This window comes from Chiloscyllium punctatum, chromosome 2 (assembly GCF_047496795.1).
Source record: "Chiloscyllium punctatum isolate Juve2018m chromosome 2, sChiPun1.3, whole genome shotgun sequence".
NCBI classification, from domain to species: domain Eukaryota; kingdom Metazoa; phylum Chordata; class Chondrichthyes; order Orectolobiformes; family Hemiscylliidae; genus Chiloscyllium; species Chiloscyllium punctatum.
The window spans coordinates 102,240,319-102,261,667 of record NC_092740.1 but is presented as its reverse complement, the minus strand read 5'-3'; the positions used below and the strand labels follow the sequence as shown (position 1 = coordinate 102,261,667).

At 41.3% G+C, this 21,349-nt stretch overlaps 1 protein-coding gene across 2 annotated transcripts in view; it reads left to right on the top strand.

The window, feature by feature from the left end:
- The window catches only part of cdc42se2 (CDC42 small effector 2), a 284,156-nt gene extending 263,053 nt beyond the window's left edge, over positions 1–21,103 (top strand). The window contains exons 4-5 of one of the 2 annotated variants that reach the window (XM_072586864.1): positions 13,209–13,328; positions 19,191–21,103. In XM_072586864.1, the coding sequence (XP_072442965.1) occupies positions 13,209–13,310 (102 nt within the window). In that variant the 3' untranslated portion in view covers positions 13,311–13,328; positions 19,191–21,103. The remainder of the gene's footprint in view (positions 1–13,208; positions 13,329–19,190) is intronic. The other variant, XM_072586865.1, reaches the window with a different exon arrangement.
- Positions 21,104–21,349: the final 246 nt, after the last annotated feature.

Below are 21,349 nucleotides of genomic sequence, written 5' to 3'. Positions count from 1 at the left end.
GTGTTATTTTTGTTTTAATTGTATTTGACTAAAATCCTGAGTTAGCACTAACTCAACAAAGATGCTATATTTGCATTTCCCAAACAATACAAAGTATCAGTGTATTTGAAGCAAGAAACCAAATTAGATTAGATTGCTTACAGTGTGGAAACAGGCCCTTTGGCCAACAAGTCCACACTGACCCACCTAAGCACAACCCACCCAGACCCATTCCCCTACACTTACCCCTTCACCTAACACTACGGGCAGTTTAACATGGCCAATTCACCTAACCTGCATATCTTTGGACTGTGGGAGGAAACTGGTGCACCCGGAGGAAACCCACGCAGACACGGGGAGTATGTGCAAACTCCACACAGACAGTTGCCCGAGGTAGGAATTGAACCCAGGTCTCTGGCGCTGTGAGGCAGCAGTGCTAACCACTGTGCCACCGTGCCGCTTTATATTTCTCAATCGTTGAAATTAATGACTGAAGTGCTCATCTGTGCTGTATTTTTGTTTGACTGATAATGAATAATTGAAAATGATAGCCCTTAATAAGGTTGCAGCATTTTAATAAATTATCTCCTTACGCTGATGATGTTGCACTTTGTTTTGTAAGCTTCAAAATTTATTCATTTCCTTTGACATTTAAGTAGTACTAACGAGATAACAATGGGGAGTGATGCAGAATGGAGATAGACCCAATTGTAACTGATTGCCGAAAAGGCTGTAAATTTTGCTCTTATGCATGGAATTGAGTTAGAGATAGATCAAGCAGTTAAGCAAAAATGAGTAAAGCTTCGATGGCAAATTGATCCAGGTTTACTTCCTCACCCCACCTAGCATTTCATTAGATTGTGAATGCTGTGACTTAGGAGTAGCAATCAGACTTAAGCTTTTCTTTTAAGGGACAGTTCTTGGCACAGTTCAGAACATGAGTAAGAAAGAATAATGGGTTATCAAACCTTCATGCCAACCCAATGTCAGCTTAGTGCTAACTCATGCCAATTCACCAACTCTTCTTTGCCATTATGATTTCCTTCCAACTCACCAAGTATTCAACATGGACGTATGTCAGGAGCCAAACTGAGATGAAATAATGTTCTCGATACCTATTAAACGATTTCACTATATAGTAGAAATCTTCTTAGCCATGACAGCTCATTCAATACATTTGAATCCTCACAAGTAATTTAGCATTAATAGAAACAAATGTAAGCATTCATTATCATACATCTAAGATAGCCAGCCCTTTAATAACCTCTTTGAGTTGTCAACCAATTTGTGTCTCATACTTATGAAATAACTGCACAGAGGCCAATGTCTCGTCACCAAGTCACCCTTTATTTACTAGTGCACAATACACTGATTGTGGTCAGCCAGCTCGGAGTCAGACTTTAACTGAGCAGATTCTAATTTCCTGGTTGTATTTTTTTTCTTTACTTTAAAAGCCTGCGCACTGCTGCCAAACAGCAGTAGTGCCTATTTTCTCCCAGCATCTAGTGTTTTGTGTGTGTAGGTGTAGGACACAGTGAAGAAACATCAAGTGCAGAAAGCTTTATTACCATTCCATCACCAGGAAGAAAACCTCCCAAGTCGTTAGTGACAAGCAAACCCCTATTTTAAAGGGCATGCCATCATGAGCAAGCGAATGAATGGGAGAGTAGGAATTAAATCAAAATAGAATTGAAGGGGAAGTAAAGCACTCCATGCCTCGCAGTGCCCACCTCTCCCTAAAGACCTCGAGAGTATTGGTGCACATCATGTGCTCCATCTTCAGGAATACCCGGTTGCAAACATAACTGTGAAAGAGGAGTAGGCAATCAGCCATAACAACCCCCTTCACAGCCTGCTGCCTGGACCTATTAATGGACAGCCTGGCCAGGCTCAGGAACAGATCCATGAGGAGATCCTTTCCTGTCCGCATTGGGTGCCCAAAGACCAAGAGCATGGACTGAAGTGCAAACAAAAGGCAGAGGTGAAGGTTTTTCAGATAACTAAAAAGAGAATGAAGTGCCCGCACCCAACATATACATGGTGCACAGCGCGACAGAACAAACAATTGGGCTGGGAGTCCTTGAACCACTGCAGTTGCATGGGAATGGTGCATGCAGCACCCTTCACCCCAGATCCCCAAAGGAAAGAGAGAGGACTCCCACATTGAGAATCATCCATCGCCAGGAGGTAAGTGGGCATGGTGGAAGAGGGAAAAGAGGCAGATGGTGTGCAGGGTCTGTCAATTTACATCTTTGAACGAGACAAAAGTAAAATTCTGGAAGCAGTTCAGGTTGTGGGCACATACTCCCGTGAGAAATATGGGATCCTGGGGCCAATGTGAAATTCCATCCAAGCAGGTAATGTGCTAACAGGATTCCACTGCACACCTAGTAAATTGGATACAAAATTGGCTTGATGGTAGGAAGCAGAGTGTAATAGTGGAAGGATGCTTGTCAGATTTGAGGCCTGTGACTAGTGGAGTGCCTCAGGGGGTGCTGCTGGCCCCATTACTCTTTGTTATCTATGTCAATGATTTGGATGAGAATGTACAAGCCATAATTAGTAAGTTTGCTGATGACACAAAAGTAGGCAGTATCGTGGACAGTGAGAAAGGTTATCAGAAATTTCAGCAAGACCTTGATCAGCTGTGGAAATGCACTGAGAAATGGCAAATGAAGTTTAATATTGTTAAGTGTGAGGTCTTGCATGTTGGGATGTCAAATCAAGATAGGAGTTTCATAGTGAATGGTGGGGACTTAAGTAGTGTACTGGAGTGGAGGGATCTTGGAATTCAGGTTCACAGTTCTCTGAAAGTGGAGTCACAGGTAGACAGGACAGTGAAGATGCTTTTTGGCATGCTGGCCTTCATCAGTCAAGGCATTGAGTATAGAAGTTGGGAAGTTATGTTGCAGTTATACAGGACGTTGATGAGGCTGCACTTAGAGTATTGTGTTCGGTTTTGGTCACCTTGTTATAGGAAGGGTATTATTAAACTGGAAAGAGTGCAAAAGGTATTTATAAAAATGTTGCCTAGACTCAATGGTTTGAGTTATGGGGAGAGATTCAACAAGCTAGGAGTTTTTCTTTAGAGCATAGGACACTAAGAGGGGGGACCTTATGGAAGGGTATTCGATCAACTGAGGCATGGATAGGGTGAATGCACTCGGTCTTTTTCCCAGGGTTGGGGAATCGAGGTCAAGAGAACATCAATTTAAGATTAGAACGACAAGAATAAAAGGGTAACTGAGGGGCAACCTTTTTACACAGAGAGTGGTACACATTTGGAATGAGCTGCCAGAGGAAGTGGTTGAGGTAGATACATTAGCATCATTTAAAATGCATTTGGAGAAGTACATGGATAGGAAAGGATTAAATGGATATGGGCCAAGTGCGGGGAAATGGGGTTAATGTGTAGAGACATTTTGGCTAGCATGAACCAGTTTGGGTCAAAACGCCTGTCTCTGTGTCATAGGACTGTACGATGCTATGGCTGTATGACCTGAGTATCTTCCAATTGGTGCACAATGTCAGGTCCAAGCACCTCAATTTCAAGGTGTTGAATGACAATGGCCGCAAGCCAGATGTCTACTATTGGCCTTTTTGCCAAATCATGTGGCAGCATCCAGCCGAGGCCCTGGTCACCCTTGCAGCCATAGGCACCCCCCCCCAACCCCTCCACCTCCACTCTGACAGCCACTTGAGCCAAAAACATAAAATAAGATCTTTAAGAAAACTAAAAAGCAAGGGCCCATGCCCACAATACATGGTCCATGGACTCCACAGCACAAACAATTGGGATGGGAGTCCGTGAACCACTACAACCTATCATTACACAAGACTGCTGCATGCAATACCCTCCACCCTTGATCACCAAAGGTGAGGGGGAGGACCCCCACGTAGACAGCCCTCCATTGGGGACCTCTACTATCCAGTGGAGATAAAACACTCCATGCCCTACAGTACCCACCTCTTCCTGAAGACATTCCTTTTTTTTGGAAGCAGTTCTAATCTCCAGTTTTTTTTGGTAAGCCTCCATTCTACCATCAAACAGTGGTCATGCTTATTTCTCCCCAGTACCCATGTTGTGTGCGTGTAGGTGAATAAAGAAACAACAAGTGCAAAAATCTCTATTCTTATTCCCCCACCAGGAAGGAAAAAAACACCTGAGTGGCCAGTGACAAGCAGTGCCCTTCTCTTCAAGGGCAATGCCTACGTGAAAGAAAAAGTGAAGGGGTAGGCAAGGGTTATATCAAAATAGAATTGGAGGGGGAAATAAAACACTCCATGCCCTGCAGTGCCCAACTCTCCCTTAAGGCTCTTTTTTTTCTGAACTGAGGAGTTTTTGAATCCCTGCCTTTCTTTTTTGTCATGCATGTGTAGTTTTAGGATGCAGTGACAAAGCAAAGAGTGCCGAAAACTTTATTCATATTCCACCACCAGGAAATAAAAATGCCTGAGTGGCCGGTGACAAGCAGTGCCCTTCTCTTCAAGGATAATGCCTAAGTGAGTGAAAAAGTGAAAGGGAGGGCAGGGTTTATATCAAAATGAAGTTGGCGGAAGAAACAAAGTACTCCGCAGTGCCTACAATGGATCTCCTAGTTATAGTTTTTCTTCAGAGGCCAGTACACAGTCACTAAGTCACCTTTACTTACGGGCTGTGGTCAGTCAACTCTGAATCAGTCCCTGAAGTGAGTAGATTCTGAATCCACCTGTTTATAATTTTTTAATCTCCTGGTTATACTTTTTAAAAATTCCCCACATTATTGCCAAGCAACAGTAGTGCTCGTTTTTCCAGCAACCATAGCAGGTGGGTGGAGGTGTAGAATAAAGAAATATCCAGTGCAGAAAATGTTATTTGTATACCACCACCAAGTAAAAAATAAAATACACCCAAGTAGCAGGTGACAAGCTGAGTCCTTCTCTTCAAGCGCAATGCCTACATGAACGAAAAAGTGAATGGGAGAGCAGGGCATATAACAAAAAAAAGCTGGCGGGGTAAACAAAGCGCTCAATGCTTCATGATGCCCACTTGTCCCTGAAGGCTCTCCCGGTTATACATTATTTTCTTGACATGAAGAGATTCTGAATCCCTGTTTATCTATTTTTTTGAAAATCCCCCACACTATGGTCAAACAGCAGCAGTGCTTCCTTCTCCCCAGGACCCATGCTGTAGGGCACAGTGAAGAAACAATGAGTGCAGAAAACTTTATTCGTATTCCACCACCTGGAAGAAAAAGCACCCGAGTGGCCAGTGGCAGTCAGTGCCCTTCTCTTCAAGGGCAATGCCTATGTAAGCAGAAAAGGGAAGGGGAAGGCAGGGTTTATATCAAAATAATGTTGGCAGGGGAAACAAAACAGTCCACACCTCGCAGGGTCCACCTCTTTCTGAAGTCTCTCCTGGTTATATTTTTTTTCAGAGGTTGGTATACCACCACCAAGTCACCCTTTTTTGCTGGCTTTGGTCAGGAAGCTTGGAGTGAGTCCCTGAGGTTAGGAGATTCTGAATCCCCTGTTTATTTCTTTAATCTCCTGGTTACTTTTTTAAAAATCCCCTACTCTACTGCCAAACAATAGTGCTTATTTCTCCCCAGCACCCATGTAGGTTTTGGACACTGTGAAGAAACACCGAGTGTAGAAAGCATTATTCACATTCCACCACCAGGAAGAAAACACCCAAGTGACCAATGACAAGCAGGGCCCTGCTCTTCAAGGGCAATGCCTAAGTGAATGCAAAAATGGAGAGTAAGGTGGGGATTGAATCAAAATAGGTGGGGGAACAAAATACTCCACACCCCACTGTGCCCATCTCTCCCTGAAGGCTCTCCTGGTTATACTTTTTTTAGATTCTATTCTCCTGGTTATATTTTTTGTTTCTCTCAAGTCTCCCACACTGCTACCAAACAGCAGTAGTGCTCATTTCTCCCAGCACCCATGTCGTGTGCGTGTAGGTGTAGGACACTGAAGAAACAACGAGTGCAGAAAACTTTATTCCACCACCAGGAATAAAACACTCCAGTGGCCAGTGACAAGCAAGTGTGCTTCCCTTCAAGAGCAATGCCTAAGTGAACAAAAAACTGAAGGGGAGGGTAGGGATTAAATCAAAGTAGAATTGGAGGGGGGAATAAAACACTCAACCCCCTATAGTATCCACCTCTTCCTCAGCGGCTCAATTTAAAGCTATGTCCCCTTGTGCAAGCCATCACCATCCAAGGAAAAAGGCTCTCACTGTCCACACTATCTAACCCTCAGATTCTCTTATATGTCTCTATTAAGTCACCTCTCAACCTTCTTCTCTCTTAACGAAAACAGCCTCAAGTCCCTCAGTCTTTCCTCATAAGGCCTTCCCTCCATACCAGGCAACATTCTAATAAATCTCCTCTGAGCCCTTTCCAAAGCTTCTACATCCTTCCTATAATGTGCTGACCAGAACTGCACGCAGTACCCCAAGTACGGCAGCAGCAGAGTTTTGTGCAGCTGCAGCATGACCTCATGTTTCCAAAACTGAATCCCTCTACCAATAAAAGCTAACACACGATATGCCTTCTCAACAACCCTATCAACCTGGGTGGAAACCTTCAGGGATCTTTGTACATGGACACAGAGATCTCTCTGTTCATCTACACTACCAAAAATCTTACCATTAGTCCAGTACTCTTTATTTCTGTTGCTCCTTCCAAAGTTAATCATTTTTCCACATTAAACTCCATTTTCCACCTCTCAGCCCAGCTCTGCAGCTTACCTATTTCCCTCTGCAACCTGCAACATCCTTCAGCACTATCCACAACTCGACTGACGCTAGTGTCATCTGCAAATTTACTAACCCATCCTTCTACACCCTCATCTAGGTCACTTATAAAAATAACAAACAGCAGTGGCCTCAAAATAGATCCTTGCGGCATGCCACTAGGAGCTGAACTCCAGGATGAACATTTCCCATCAACCATCACCTTCTGTCTTCTTTCAGCTAGCCAATTTCTGATCCAAGTCTCTAAATAACCCTCAATCCAATGCCTCCATATTTTGTGCAATAACCTATCATGGGGAACCTTATCAAATGCCTTACTGAAATCCATATACACCACATCAATTGCTTTACATTCATCTACCTGTTTGGTCACATTCTCAAAGAACTCAACAACATTTGTGAGGCACGACCCACCCTTCACAAAACCATGTTGATGATCCCTAATCAACTTATTCCTTTCTAGATGATTACAAATAGCCTTTTCCAACACATTACCCACAATTGAATTAAGGCTCACTGGTCTATAATTGCCAAGGTTGTCTCTATTTCCCTTCTTGATCAAGGGGACAACATTTGCTATCCTCTAGTCTGCTGGTACTATTCCTCTAGACAATGACAATATAAAGATCAAAGCCAAAGGCTCTGCAATCTCCTCCCTGGCTTCCCAAAGAACCCTAGGATAAATCCCATCGGGCCCTGGGGACTTATCTAATTTCACACTTTCCAGAATTGCTAACACCTCCTCCTTGTAAACCTCAATCCCATCTAGTTTAGTAGTCTGTATCTCAGTATTCTCCTCAACAACATTGTCTTTTTCCTGTGTGAATACTGTCGAAAAATATTCATTTACCTCTTCCCCATCTCCTCGGACTCCATGCACAACTTTCTGCTACTATTCTTGACTGGCCCTAATCTTTTTCTCGTCATTCTTTTATTCTTGATATACCTATAGAAAACTTTAGGGTTTTCCTTAATCCTATCCACCAACAACTTCTCATGTCCTCTCCTGTCTCTTCTTAGCTCGCTTTAGGTCTTCCCTGGCTACCTTGTAACTCTCAAGCACCCTAACTGAGGTTTCATGTCTCATCCTAACATAAGACTTCTTCTTTCTCTTAACAAGAGTTTCAAATTCTTTCTGAACTGAGGAGTTTCTGCATTCCCTGTTTATATATATAATATATATATATATATTTTTAATACCCCACACTACTGCTAAACAGTACTAGTGCTCATTAGTCCCTAACACCCATGTCGTGTGCATGTAGGTGTAGGGCACAATGAAGAAACATCAAGTGCAGAAAACTTATTTTGTGTTCCACCACCAGGAAAATAACACCCGAGTGGCCAGTGACAAGCAGTGCCCTTCTCTTCAAGGGCAATTCCTTAGTCAATGAAAAGAAGGTGGGGTGTGGTGGTGGTAGGGATCCTAGCAAAACAGAGTTGGCGGGAGAAACAGAGCACTCCACGCCCCACGGTGCCCACCTCTCCCTGAAGGCTCTCCTGTTTTTTTTCAGTTAATCTCCACTCTATTGCCTAACAGGAATGGTGTTTATTTCTCCCCAGCACCCAATGTTGTATGCATGTAGTTGAGGATGAAACACCTGAGTAGCCAGTGAAGAGCAATGTCCTTCGAGGGCAGCACCCAAGTGAAAGAAAATGTGAAAGGGGGAGGGGTAAGGTTTATATCAAAATACAATTGGAGGGGGAGGTAAAGGCTGAAGGCTCTCTTGGTAATTTTTTTTCTGAACTGAGATTCTGAATCCCCTGTTTATTTTTTTTCATTCGCCCACACTTCAGTGCAAACAACTTTGTTCGTATAGCACTACCAGGTAGAAAATAAAGCACACCTGAGTGGCCAGTGACAAGCAGTGTCTTTCTCTTCAAGAGAAATGCCTATATGAATGAAAAATTGAATGGGAGGGCAGGAGTTATAACAAAATAAAGTTGGCTAGGGAAACAAAACATTCCATGCTTCATGGTGCCCACCTTTCCCTGAAGTCTCTCCTGTTTGTACTTCTTTTAACTGTGGAGATCCTGAATTCCCTGTTTATATTTGTTTGAAAATCCCCTTATTTTGGCCAGTGACAAGCAGTGCTCTTCTCTTCAAGGGCAGTGCCTGAGTGAAAGAAAAAGTGAAAGGATGCTTCCCTGGCAGTAGTGCTGATCTCTCCCCAGTCTCCATGTCATGTGTATGTAGGTGTAGGACATAGTGAAGAAACAACGGGTGCAGAAAACTTATTCATGTCCCATCACCAGCAAAAAAAAATCTGAGTAGCCAATTGCAATCAATGCCTTTCCTTCAAGGGCAAAGCCTACGTGAACGAAAAAGGGAAGGAGTGGGCAGAGTTTGTATCAAAAAAGAGTTGGCAAGGGAAACAAAGCACTCCATACTTCGCAAGGTCCACCTGTCCTTTTTTTTCAGAGTCTAGTATACTACTACCAAGTGCCCCTTTTATTTCTGGCTGTGGTCAGGCAGCTCAGAGTGAGTCCCTGAAGTGAGAAGATATTGAATCCCCTGTTTTTTTTAATTTTCTGGTTACTTTTTTAAAAATCTCCCACACTACTGCCATTTCTCCCAGCGCCCATGTCATGTGTATGTAGGTGTAGGATACTGTGAAGAAATAATTAGTGCAGAAAACTTTATTGCACCACCAGGAAGAAAACACTTGAATGGCCAGTGACAAGCAGTGTGCTTCTCTTCAAGAGCAATGATTAAGTGAACGAAAAAGTGAAGTAATCTGCAGATGTTATATCAAAATAGAATTGGAGGGGGAAATAAAACACTCCACGACCCGCAGTTCCAAACTCTCCCTGAATGTTTTCCCAGTTATTTTTTTTCTGAACTGAGGATTTTCTGAATCCCCAGTTTCTATATGTGTATATTTTTTAATCCCCATGCTACTGCCAAACAGCAGCAGTGCTCATTACTCCACAGCACCCAGGTCGTGTGCCCCTAGGTGTCGGACACAGTGAAGAAATTGCGAGTGCAGAAAACGTCATTTGTATTCCACCACCAGGAGAAAAACACTCAAGTGGCCAGTGAGAAACAGTGCCCTTCTCTTCAAGGGCAATGTCTAAGTGAACAAAAAAGTGAAAGGGAGAGTCGGGATTAAATCAAAATAAAATTGGAGGGGGAAATGAAACCCTCCGTGCCTCACAGTGCCCACTTCTTCCTAAAGGCTCTCCTGGTTATCATTTCTTTCTTTTTCCAAGCCCCCACACTCCTGCCCAAATGCGGCAGTGCTTATTTTTCCCCAGCATTCATGCTGTGTGTACAGGTGTTGGACACAGTGAAGACAGTGACAAATGCAGAAAACTTCATTGACATTTCACCACCAGGAAGAAAAGAACTACCTGAGTGGCCAGTGACAAGCAGTGCCCTTCTCATTAAAGGGCAATGCCTAAGTGTTCGAGAAAGTGAAGGGGAGGGCTGGGATGAAATCAAAATAGAATCAGAGAGGGAAATAAAACACTCCATGACCCGCAGTATCCATCTCTCCCTAAAGGCTCTCCGAGTTATATTTCTTTTTCCTTTTTTTAACCTCTTCTTTTTTCATATATATATATATATAACTCTCACACTACTGCCTATGCGCAGTAGTGCTAATTTTCCCCTAGGAACCATATTGTGTGTGTGCAGGTGTAGGACACAGTGAAGAACAACAAATGTGTAAATCTTTATTTGTATTCCACCACCAGGAAGAAAGCAAGAACCTGAGTGAACAGTAACAAGCAGCGCTCTTCTCAATAAAGGGCAATGATGAGTGATCAAAAAAGTGAAGGAGAGGGCTGGGATTAAGTCAAAATAGAATCAGAGGCGGGGGGGATAAAACACTGCACATCTCGCAGTGTCCACCTCTCCCTGAGGACTCTCCTAGTTATTTTTTTCCCACCACGGAGTCTGTCCCCTAAACTGAGGAGACTCTAAATCTCCTGTTTTTTTTCCCCTGTTTCTTTACCCCCACACTACTGCCTAACTGCGGTAGTGCTTATATTTTCCCCAGCACCCATGTGGCGTGTGTGCAGGTGTGAGACACAATGAAAAACAACAGGTGTACAAATCTTTATTCAATTCCCACCACCAGGAAAAAAGGAAACACCAGGGTGGCCAGTGGCAAGCAATGCCCTTCTCATCAAAGGGCAATGTTGTGTGATCAAAAAAGTGAAGGGAAGGGTAGGGATTAAATCAAAATAAAACACTCCACAACCTGCGGTGCCCACCTCTCCCTGAAGGCTTTCCTAGTTATATTGGTCAGCCAAGGCATTACTGATTGCCCCAGGTTAACAACTCCAGTCTAGGACCTCATGGTAAATGAGGTACATCTAGTTCCAATCACCAGACGATGCTATTGATAAATTTTATAAAGCAGCTAAGCAATAATGAAGTTTAAAGAGAGTATTTACTATGTCAACAAACAGCTATTGAACTTGTTAGAACTAATTCTTGTAAACTCTATAACAGAAAAAAAATCAATTTTTAAGGAGTTGAGGATTTCACTAACTTCACTGGTTCTGTAAGATAAGACCCTTGTAATAGGTCTCTTTGAATTCAGTTGAGTTCTGGTTACATTAATATTTGCCTGACCTCTAGCCCCTTTCCTCCCCTAACAGTTTAGATTTAGATTACTTACAGTATGGAAACAGGCCCTTCAGCCCAACAAGTCCACACCGACTCACTGAAGCACCCAGACCCATTCTCCTACAGTTACCCCCTTCACCTAATGCTACGGGTAATTTAGCATGGCTAATTCACCTAACCTGCACATTTTTGGACTGTGGGAGGAAACCGGAGCAAACCCACACAGACACGCGGAGAATGTGCAAACCCCACACAGTCAGTCGCCTGAGGCGGGAATTGAACCCAGGTCTCTGGTGCTGTGAGGCAGCACTGCTAACCACTGTGCCACCATGTCGCCCTACCTCTGATGAAAATGCTTTCTGCTAGAAATTACGACCAGACTTCTATATTCAATGTATATTTGCTAGTTTGGATGTGCCACAGAGTGACTGAGAAAATCCAGGGCTTAAAAAGTTCCAAAGCTTTTTCACTAAAGGAAGATTTCCCATTGTTTTTAATTCATAACTGCAAGAAGAGAAGTAGAAAAATTCCCAACAACAAAATTTGATGGAGAAACCCCATAGGTCCAGCAGCATTTATGAAGAAACAAAGTTAATGTTTCAAGTTCAGTATGACTCTTCTGACATTTCTCCAGAAGTTTCAGTTTTTAGCAAATTTTCAGCATCCACAGTACTTTGCTTTTATTGGAAAAGATTCTGATTGCTATCACTGTTGAGCACAGTTAATGTACAGACAGATTAATTTTGCATCAAATGATACTCTTCTGGACTATAACAGTTATTGTGGAGTTAGGTTCAGAAATGTTTTAGAAGATAATAGAGACATGTTTCTCTCTTGTGGAGAACAAATTAATAATTCTTTCTATAGATTTTAACAGCCAATTATGATGGCTTGGCTCTTTTTATTTGTGAAACATAGCTTTGTTAATAGAAATGGGTATTCATGTGACACTTGTATGAATTAAGTGAGAAGTCACAGACACTAGATTATAGGCCAATAGGTTCACTTGAAATCAGAAGCTTTCAGAGTGTTGCTCCTTCATCAGGTGAAGTCACTTCACCTAAGATGGCACCATGAGATGCAACATTGTAGACTTTTCACTGTATTCTTGTAGTTTCTGTACTTGAGTACATGTATCAATAAAACTTAAAGCCTGAACCTAGCTGTTATAACTGGTAAGGATTTACCTGTGGACTGTAGTATTTGTGTGTAATGGCTCCATGTCTGCATGGATAAAGAAAATCCTAATTTAAATGCCAAAATGAATCCACCCTTAATGAATCCACTTCCAAAAATGAGATATATTTTAACTAAAATTGACACTTACACATATAAAGGATCTTGGTTAATGCGATGTATGCAGATTATCTCTAGTAATGTACATTCAGCAATGATTAATATCAGCTTTTAAAGTAAATACATGATTCCACAAGATGACAGCACTTTTGTAGAATCATAGAATCCCTACAGCATGGAAGCAGGCCATTTCCATTTGTTCTTTCACTTGAGAGGAAGTCAAAATGTCCTTCAATCTTCAAAGAGTAAACCATGCACCAAATAGTGAGAAGAAATCCTATGAAAAACAAACATTATCCCTTGAGGACACTGCATAATGCTTTGACTCATCCAATTTATCTTTTGCCTCCAAATGATTGATCATATGTTCTTGGACTTCAGCACAGGTTCATGAAATCTCTAGTATTTGTACCATTGACTTCAGCTGGAACTATTAGTTGAGAGCAAAAACATTGTCAGCATCATCCTTGCAATTGCACATCGGAACATTCGTTAAGTAAGCACTCTGTGAAAATCTCAGTGTGTCGTTTTGCAGCACATTAGCTGTGGTAGTCCAGTGCTGACAAAACCAGCCATTTTTCATCTGACCTTTCCTGTTTCTGTCTTTAGGTGAGCTCAATTCAGAATCAAATGCAGTCCAAAGGTGGTTATGTAGGTCCGCCTATACCAGTTAATGTTCAGATGCAGCTTGTGGACACAAAGGCTGGATAACACTTAAATGAAACCTGTGTAAGTACAAAGCCTTAATCTTCCAGAGTGAATATAATTGCCTCATTGAAACCAGATGTCACAACTATAATGCAAGGAAATGCAGCAGGTTCTGGAAATCTGAAATAAAAACTGAGCGTACTGAGAAGCTCAGCGGGTCTAGCAGCATCTTTGGGGAGAGAAATGCAGTGTTAACATTTTGTGTCCGGGTGGTTCCAAAGAAGCGCCACACTGGACTCAAAATGTTAAATTTTTTTCTTTACTCATAGTTACTGCCAGACTTGCTAAGTTTCTCCAGAACATCCAGTCTTTTTTATTTCTGGATAATGCAGTGGATGAAGAGAAAATAACTCCACAATTTTACAAATTGTGCTAGATATTGCAACTGTGATAAGCATATCACATAGAAAATGCAATGTTCAGTTTGAGACATTGAAAAACAGAATGCTTTGGATTGAACTTAGTTGCACTCAACTGAGTTAAATGCAGACTCCAGAACATTCTGTAAGGAGTGCCATTTGTAATCTGTGGAAGTTCATGTGAGATACTATCAAAAGACCTTATGTTCCCGAATTAATGCGCATTAATTTCCAATAGAATTCCATTTTATGTAACCTGCCCTTGGAGCGCTGTCTTTATGTGACTGGTCCAGTTGAGTTTCTAGACAATGGTAACCCCAAGGATGTTGAGAGTGATGGTAACATCATTGAATGTCAAGGAGGCAATCACTATATTGCTCCTTATTGGAGGTGGTCATTGCCTGGCATTTGTGTGGTGTGAATAGTACTTGCCACTTGTCATTCCAAGCCTGGATGTTGTCTAGATTTTGTTATAGAGTCATAAAGTCATACAACATGGAAACAGACCCTTTGGCCCAACTCATGCATGCTGACCAGATTTCTTAAACTGAACTACTCCTGTTTGCTTGCATTTGGCCCATATCCCTCGAAACATTTTCTATCCAGTTATCTGTCCAAATGTCTTTTAAATATTGTAATTGTACCTGCCTCTGTCATCACCTCTGTGGAAAAAGTTGCCCCTCAGATCCCTTTTGACTCCTCTCAACTTAAACATATGCCAACTAGTTTTGAACTCCTCTACCTTGTGGAAAATACCTTGGCTATTCACTATATGCCCTGCATATTTTGTAAACTTCTGTGTGGTCACCCCTCAGCATACATGATCCAGGGATAAAGGTCCCAGCCTATCTAGCCTCCCCTTATAACTCAAATTCTCCAATATCCTTGTAAATCTTTCTTGCACACTTCAATGATACCTTCCAATTGCAAGGCAACCAGAATTGGATGCGGTACTACAAATGTGGCCTCAATAAAGTCTACAACAACAGCTGCAACATGATGATCAAACTCCTAGCCATAGAAGGCAAGTGTCCCAAATGCCTTCTTCACCATGCTGTTTACTCTTGATGCCACTTTTAAGGAACTACATATCTGCATCCCAAGGTTGCTCTGTCCAACAACATTCCCAGGACCCCACCATGAACGGTGTAAGTTCTGTCCTGGTTTGTCTTACCAAAAACTTTGTATTTATCCACATTAAACTCCAACTGCCTTTCCTCGGCCCACTGCCCAGTTGATCAAGATTCTTTTCTACTGTCCACTATACCACCAATTTCAGTGTCATCTGAAACTTATTAATCATGCCTCCTATATTTTCATACAGATATAAATGACAGCATCAGTGGACCCAGCACTGAGCCTTTTAGCACTCTGGTGGTCACCGATCTCCAGTCTGAACAACATCCCTCTACCATCACCCTCTGTCTCCCACCGTCAAGCCAATTTTATATCCAATTTGCCACTCATCTTGGATCCCATGTGAGCTAATGTTCACTAACGAATCTTCCAATGTGGAACCTTCTCAAAAGCCTTGCTAAAGCTCATGTAGACAATATTTACTTCTCTCCCTTCATCTATCTATCTATCTAAAATCATAAGAACGATGGATGCTGGAAATCAGAAGCAAAAACTGAAATTTCTGGAAAAGCTCAACAGCTTTGGCAGCCATAGTGAAGGGTCACAGGACCCAAACTGTTGACTTTAATTTCTCTCAATAGATGCTGCCATTTCTGCTGAGCTTTTCCAGCAATTTATGCTTTTTTAAAATGTATTTTAAGACCTTCAGCACCTCCACTTCTGTAATGTGGACTCTTTTCAAAACATCATCATTTATTTCCCTGAGTTCCTGAGCTTTCATGACTTTCTTCATAGTAATTGTTAACGTGAAATATTCATTTAGGATCTCACTCATTTCCTGTGGCTTCTTATATAGATGCTTTGTTGATCTTTAAGGGACCCTATTCTTTCCCTACTCTTTTGCCCTTCATATAATTTTAGAATCTCTTTAAATTCTCCTTAACCTTCTCTGCCTAAGCTATTTTATGTTTCCTTTTTGCCCTCCTGATTTCCATATTAAGTGTACTCCTATACCCCTATAATCCTCAACATATTTACTTGATCCCAGCTGTCTATCCCTGGACATGCACCCTTATTTTTCTTGACTACAGCCTCAATATCTATTGTCATCCAGTGTTCCCAACTCCAATCAACCTTGCCCATCACTCTGACAGGAACACACTGTCTCTGAGCTTTCATTATCTAGCTTTTGAAAACTTCCCTCTTGTAAGTCATTCCTTTACCTGAGAACAGCTTACCCCAATGAACTTTTGAAAGTTCCTGTCTAATACAGTCAAAATTGGCCTTGCTCCAATTTTGAACTTTAATGTTTATGCAAGGCCTATAGTTTTCCATAAGTATTTAAAGGTAATTGAATTATGGTCACTGGTCCCAAATTGCTCACCCACTTCACCTCAGTCACCTGCCTGCCTTATTTCCCTTGTGGATATCAAGCTTGGCCACTTCTCCAGTAGGACCATCTACATATTTATTGAACACATTTAACAAATTCCTTCCCACCTAAGCCTTTAACATTATTGTTGCATTTGAACATGGACTGCTTCAGTATCTGAGGAGTCATGAGTGCTGCTGAATATTGTGTAATCATTAGCAAAAATCTGTATTTCTGACTTGATCTTGGAGGGAAGGTCAGCTAAAGGTGGTTGGGCCTAGGACACTACTTTGAGGAACCCCTACAGAGATTCTCTGGAGCTGAGATGACTGATCTTCAATCACCACAATCAACTTTCCTATGTGCCAGATATGACTCCAACCAACAGAGTGATGCCCCCTTATATGAATTGATTCCAGTTTTGTCAAGGCTTCTTGATGCCACACTCAGCTGAATGCCACCTTGGTGTCAAGGGGAGTCATTCTCACCTCACCGCTCGAATTCACCTCTTTTGTCCAAGCTGTTTAAACCAAGCTATAATGAGATCAGGTGCTCAAACTGGCATCATTGAGCCCAGTTATTGTTATGCAAGTGTTGCTTGATAGCATTGTTGATGACACTTCCCATCAACTTTAATAATAATCGTGAGTAGACTGATGAGGTGGAAATTGGTTGGATTGATTTGTCCTGTTTTTTTTGTGTGCAGAACATAGCTGGGCAGTTTTCCACATTGTCAGGTAGATGCCAGCGTTGTAGCTGTACTGGAACAGTTTAGGCATCAACACCACAAGTGAATATAAAATACTCTTATGTATAAAAAAATCTTGCCTCACGTATCTCCTTTATACATTCCCCCTTCCACTTTAAACCTCTGCCGCACAGACTGAAATTAGAGTGAGAAATGTTGCCAGTCTGCCAGTTGCAAATGCGTCTGTATATGCTGGTATCAATAAGAGTGACCATCACATGCTCCTTGTGGAAATGAAGTCCCACAAATGCCTTCTATCATTTTTTGAGGCACTATCACCATGCTAATGCCAAGGACCAGAGTGTCAAGCATGAAGGAAGAGCTGAAGGAAATCCTTATTTGTCAGGAAATGGTATTGAAATTTCCAATAAATTTAATTTATTGTTAAATCCTAATAAATCCCCAGGGCCTGATGCTCTGCATCCCAGACTACTTCAGGAAGTATTCTCTTTACTCTGGAAGGGTTCTAATAGACTGGAGAGTAACTAATGTAACCTCACGTTTTTTTAAAAAGCAGGGAAAGAAAAAACAGGGATTTCTCGGCTGTTTAGCCTGATGTGGGGAAAATGTTGGAGTCAATTACTAAGGAAGTAATAGCATCAGGAAAGCACTGACAGAATTGGTCTAAGTCAACGTGGATTTACTAAAGGGAAATTATTCTTGACAAATTTTCTGGAATTTTTTGAGGTTGTGACTAGTAGAGTGAACAAGGGTGAAGCAGTAGATGTGTTATCTGGACTTTCGAAAGGCTTTTGATAATGCTCTACACAAGAGACTAGGAAGGAAGATTTAAAGCTGGTGATATTGGCATTGATAGAGAACTGGATGGCAGGCAGGAAGTAGAGAGTTGGAATAAACGGGTCCTTTTCAGAGTAGCAGGCAGTGATGAGTGGGGTTCAGTGCTGGGACCCCAGCTATTCACAATATATATATAAAATTTGGACAAAGCAATTGAATGTAATATCTCAATTTGCCAATGACACTAAGCTGGGTGGCAGTGTGTGCTGCCACCTCTTGGACAGACTGGCAAACACTTGGCAAATGCAATATAATGTGGATAAGTGTGAGGTTATCCACTTTGGTCACAAAAGCAAAAGAGCAGATTATTATCTGAATGGTGGCAGTTTAGGAAAGATGAGATGCAAAAAGACTGGGATGTCATGGTGAAACAGTCACTGAAGGTTGGCATGCAGGTACAGCCAGCGATGAGGAAAGCTAAGGACATGTTGCTTCATAGCGAGAGGATTTGAGTAGTAATCAGTTATATAGAGCCTTGATGAGGCCATACCCTGAGTATTGTGTGCAATTTTGGTCTCCTAGTCTGAGGAAGGACATTATTGATCCTAAGGGAGCCCATCTTTGTTCTATATTCTCGGAAAATCTCATTCATGCCTTTTTCACCTTCAAATCAAACCATTCAAATGAACAACCCCTCACAACTTCAGTTTATCTTAAAGTGGTGTCCATTTCTTACCCTGCAACAAATGAAATTACCATCATACTCATACTTGAGGATGTCCTTTAGATCCAAATCCCCAAATGGCTTTAAGTTAAAATTCTCACACATGTCTTTACATCCCTTTCATGTTGTTGACCATCCCTACTCCTATACCAATCAGCTCCCACCCACTCCAACAAGCATTCCTGCAAATCCAGTTTGTTGTGTGTCCCTCAGTCTGCACATCTTCACTGAACCGTTGTTGACCATACAATCAGGTGTTTAGGTCTCACAATCAATAAACATCATCTCTCTGAACTCCCCTCTTAGACAATTCTCAGAACCTACCTCTTCGTACAAGCTTTTGCTTACTTTCTCTGACTCGAGGTAACTCAGGTTCTAGTTTAGTCTGATCACAATTTGTGAAGTGCCTTGCTGCATGTTTTCTGCATTTAAGGTGCTTAATTGTGGGTGGCACAGTGGTTAGCACTGCTGCCTCACAGCGCCAGAGACCCGGGTTCAATTCCCGCCTCAGGCGACTGACTGTGTGGAGTTTGCACGTTCTCCCCGTGTCTGCGTGGGTTTCCTCCGGGTGCTCTGGTTTTCTCCCACACTCCAAAGATGTGCAGGTCAGGTGAATTGGCCATGCTAAATTGCCCGTAGTGTTAGGTAAGGGGTAGATGTAGGGGTATGGGTGGGTTTTGCTTCGGCGGGGCGGTGGGGACTTGTTGGGCCGAAGGGCCTGTTTCCACACTGTAAGTAATCTAATCTAATCTAATCTAATAAATGCAAGTTTTCATTGCTGTGACATCATTGTGATGCTGCTAGTCTGCCTAAAACACAATAAGTTGTATATATTATAACAGAATATGTGATTTATTTTCCACAGATTCTTCTGAGTTCATATGTTTGCTACACTCATCTTCGTTTTAACTCTTTGGTGACTGTTTCTATGAGTTCTTCATGATGAGAAAGGCCTAACAACAACCCATCACTCATTTCTGTGGCCGTTCGGTTGAGACTGATGTTCCACTCTGACGATGTTATTAACTGGGCTAGTCCTGCACTGCCCAGTGGCTTGCATGGATTTGGCCTGTGCTGCAGTTACAGCTCTTCATATTTTTTTAAAAGAATACAAATGGAATTTTAGCTTATTCTTCTCTACAAGGTCAATGAGTGCCAGAGCAAAGAATTATCATGTATTCATGAATTTGATTATCATTCTCCATTCATACAGTAGTTTTTCTTTCTTTTGTTTTGTTGCCTTTTTATTTGTTTGTAATTTCAGTCTGTTGATAAGGATGTCTGAAGGTCTGGAACCTGAAAATACAATTATGTAATTGTGCTCACTGTAAGAAAGTCAGCACTGTAGCTGACTGCATGTACTGTAGGTCAGTCCAGTGGCATTCTGATGTCAAAATGTCTGTTGAAACAGAATGATAATATTATTGCTGACATATTTCTAGTCAGAATGCCAGTTTTGCCAAATGTCTGTCTCTTTCCTTCCCAGTTGTCATTTCTCTTATCCAAGATGCCTATGTACTTCTATATTTATTCATTTTTTAAAACTCCCCATGAAATTAACTAAAACTTTTAACTGGCATTTTTCTCTGATGTGCAATTCAGCAAGCTTCTAAATTTTATATAAACTGAATTTAAAACAAAATGCATTTTTCCCATGAGAAAACCAAGCCAGTCACACAGAAAATAGTGATATGCTAATGTTTCATATTAGCATATGAACTGCTACTTTGTTTGTACTGCAACTGTTGATATAGGGAATAAATGCCTGAATTCTTAACTTCCAGACCTGCCAGCATCTCAGAATGAAATATGCATCAATTTCTGTACAGTTTTGTGGACCTTTATCTGCCATTCTTTGGGTGAATATCAGACTTCTTTTTTAAAAAGGTGTTACCTATACCTGAGGTATGGAGTGGAGGGGGTGGTTGAGGTATGGAAGAGTGCAAATTGCCTCTGTCAATATTGTGAACTGTTTGAACAAACACCAGAAAAAATTAAGTTCAATAAGGTGGCTTACACTCTTCAACGTGAGAAAGTCAATATCTTGCTCTGGATTACTTTGGTATTTTTTTTCCCTCATTCCATTCCTATATGATGTACTGTACTAATATTGCACTGTTTTATAATAAAGTTAATTGTGCATGATTTGGTGACTTTTAAAAATCGATTTCTTTTCAGTACACAAGAAATTGCCTTGACTTAAGAACATACTCTGTGAAGTGAGTCTAGGGATATTTTATGGAGTTTTAAATATAGTATTTCAGTGCAAAATCATCAGAACCCTGAATACTTTGATAAGTTCAAGCTTCCGGGAATCTATGAAGCATCTATGTATTAAAGGAGTAGTGCAGTACAAATTGTGCTAGAATGTCAGACACCAAGATATCAAAGTATTTTTGAAATATGATTAGGTGGAATAGTAATTACTTGAATGAATTAGCTGGAAACTGTGGCATGTCTACCTTTGGAATATGTTGTTATGACTGATCTAAATGCATTCCAGCATGCCAGTACTAGTCATCTAAGCTGTATGTGGTCAATATTATGTAAAGGGGTGTGCAAGTTGTCATCCCTTAGTGCTGCCATAGCAAGCCATTAATTGAAATATAATTTATCATTCATATGTAGACAGAAAATTTTGTCAGCTACTTAACTGAAAGTTTGATTTAACATATTTTTATAATGTATACAATTTTGTACATGTTCTTCATTCCTGAGTGACTTTGGTTTAGTCCATTCTGGCTTACAGTTTCAAAATAAAGATGTCATTTGCTCTTGCTGACCTCTTGTATGTTCACTAACTAATCTCATTGATGTGAATGGTGCTTTAGAAACTCATTCAACAACAAAGCTCACTGCAAAAAAGCAAGCCATCATCAGTATTTTCCAATTCTACTGTTGTAGCATATTGAAAAATTGAAAATAAAAGCACTGTGAACTCATTCAGTAGCAGAACAAGTGAATATGAAGACAAGAATATCATTCCTTCCCAAAAAGAATGAGCAAATAGTTGTCAGCAAGTTG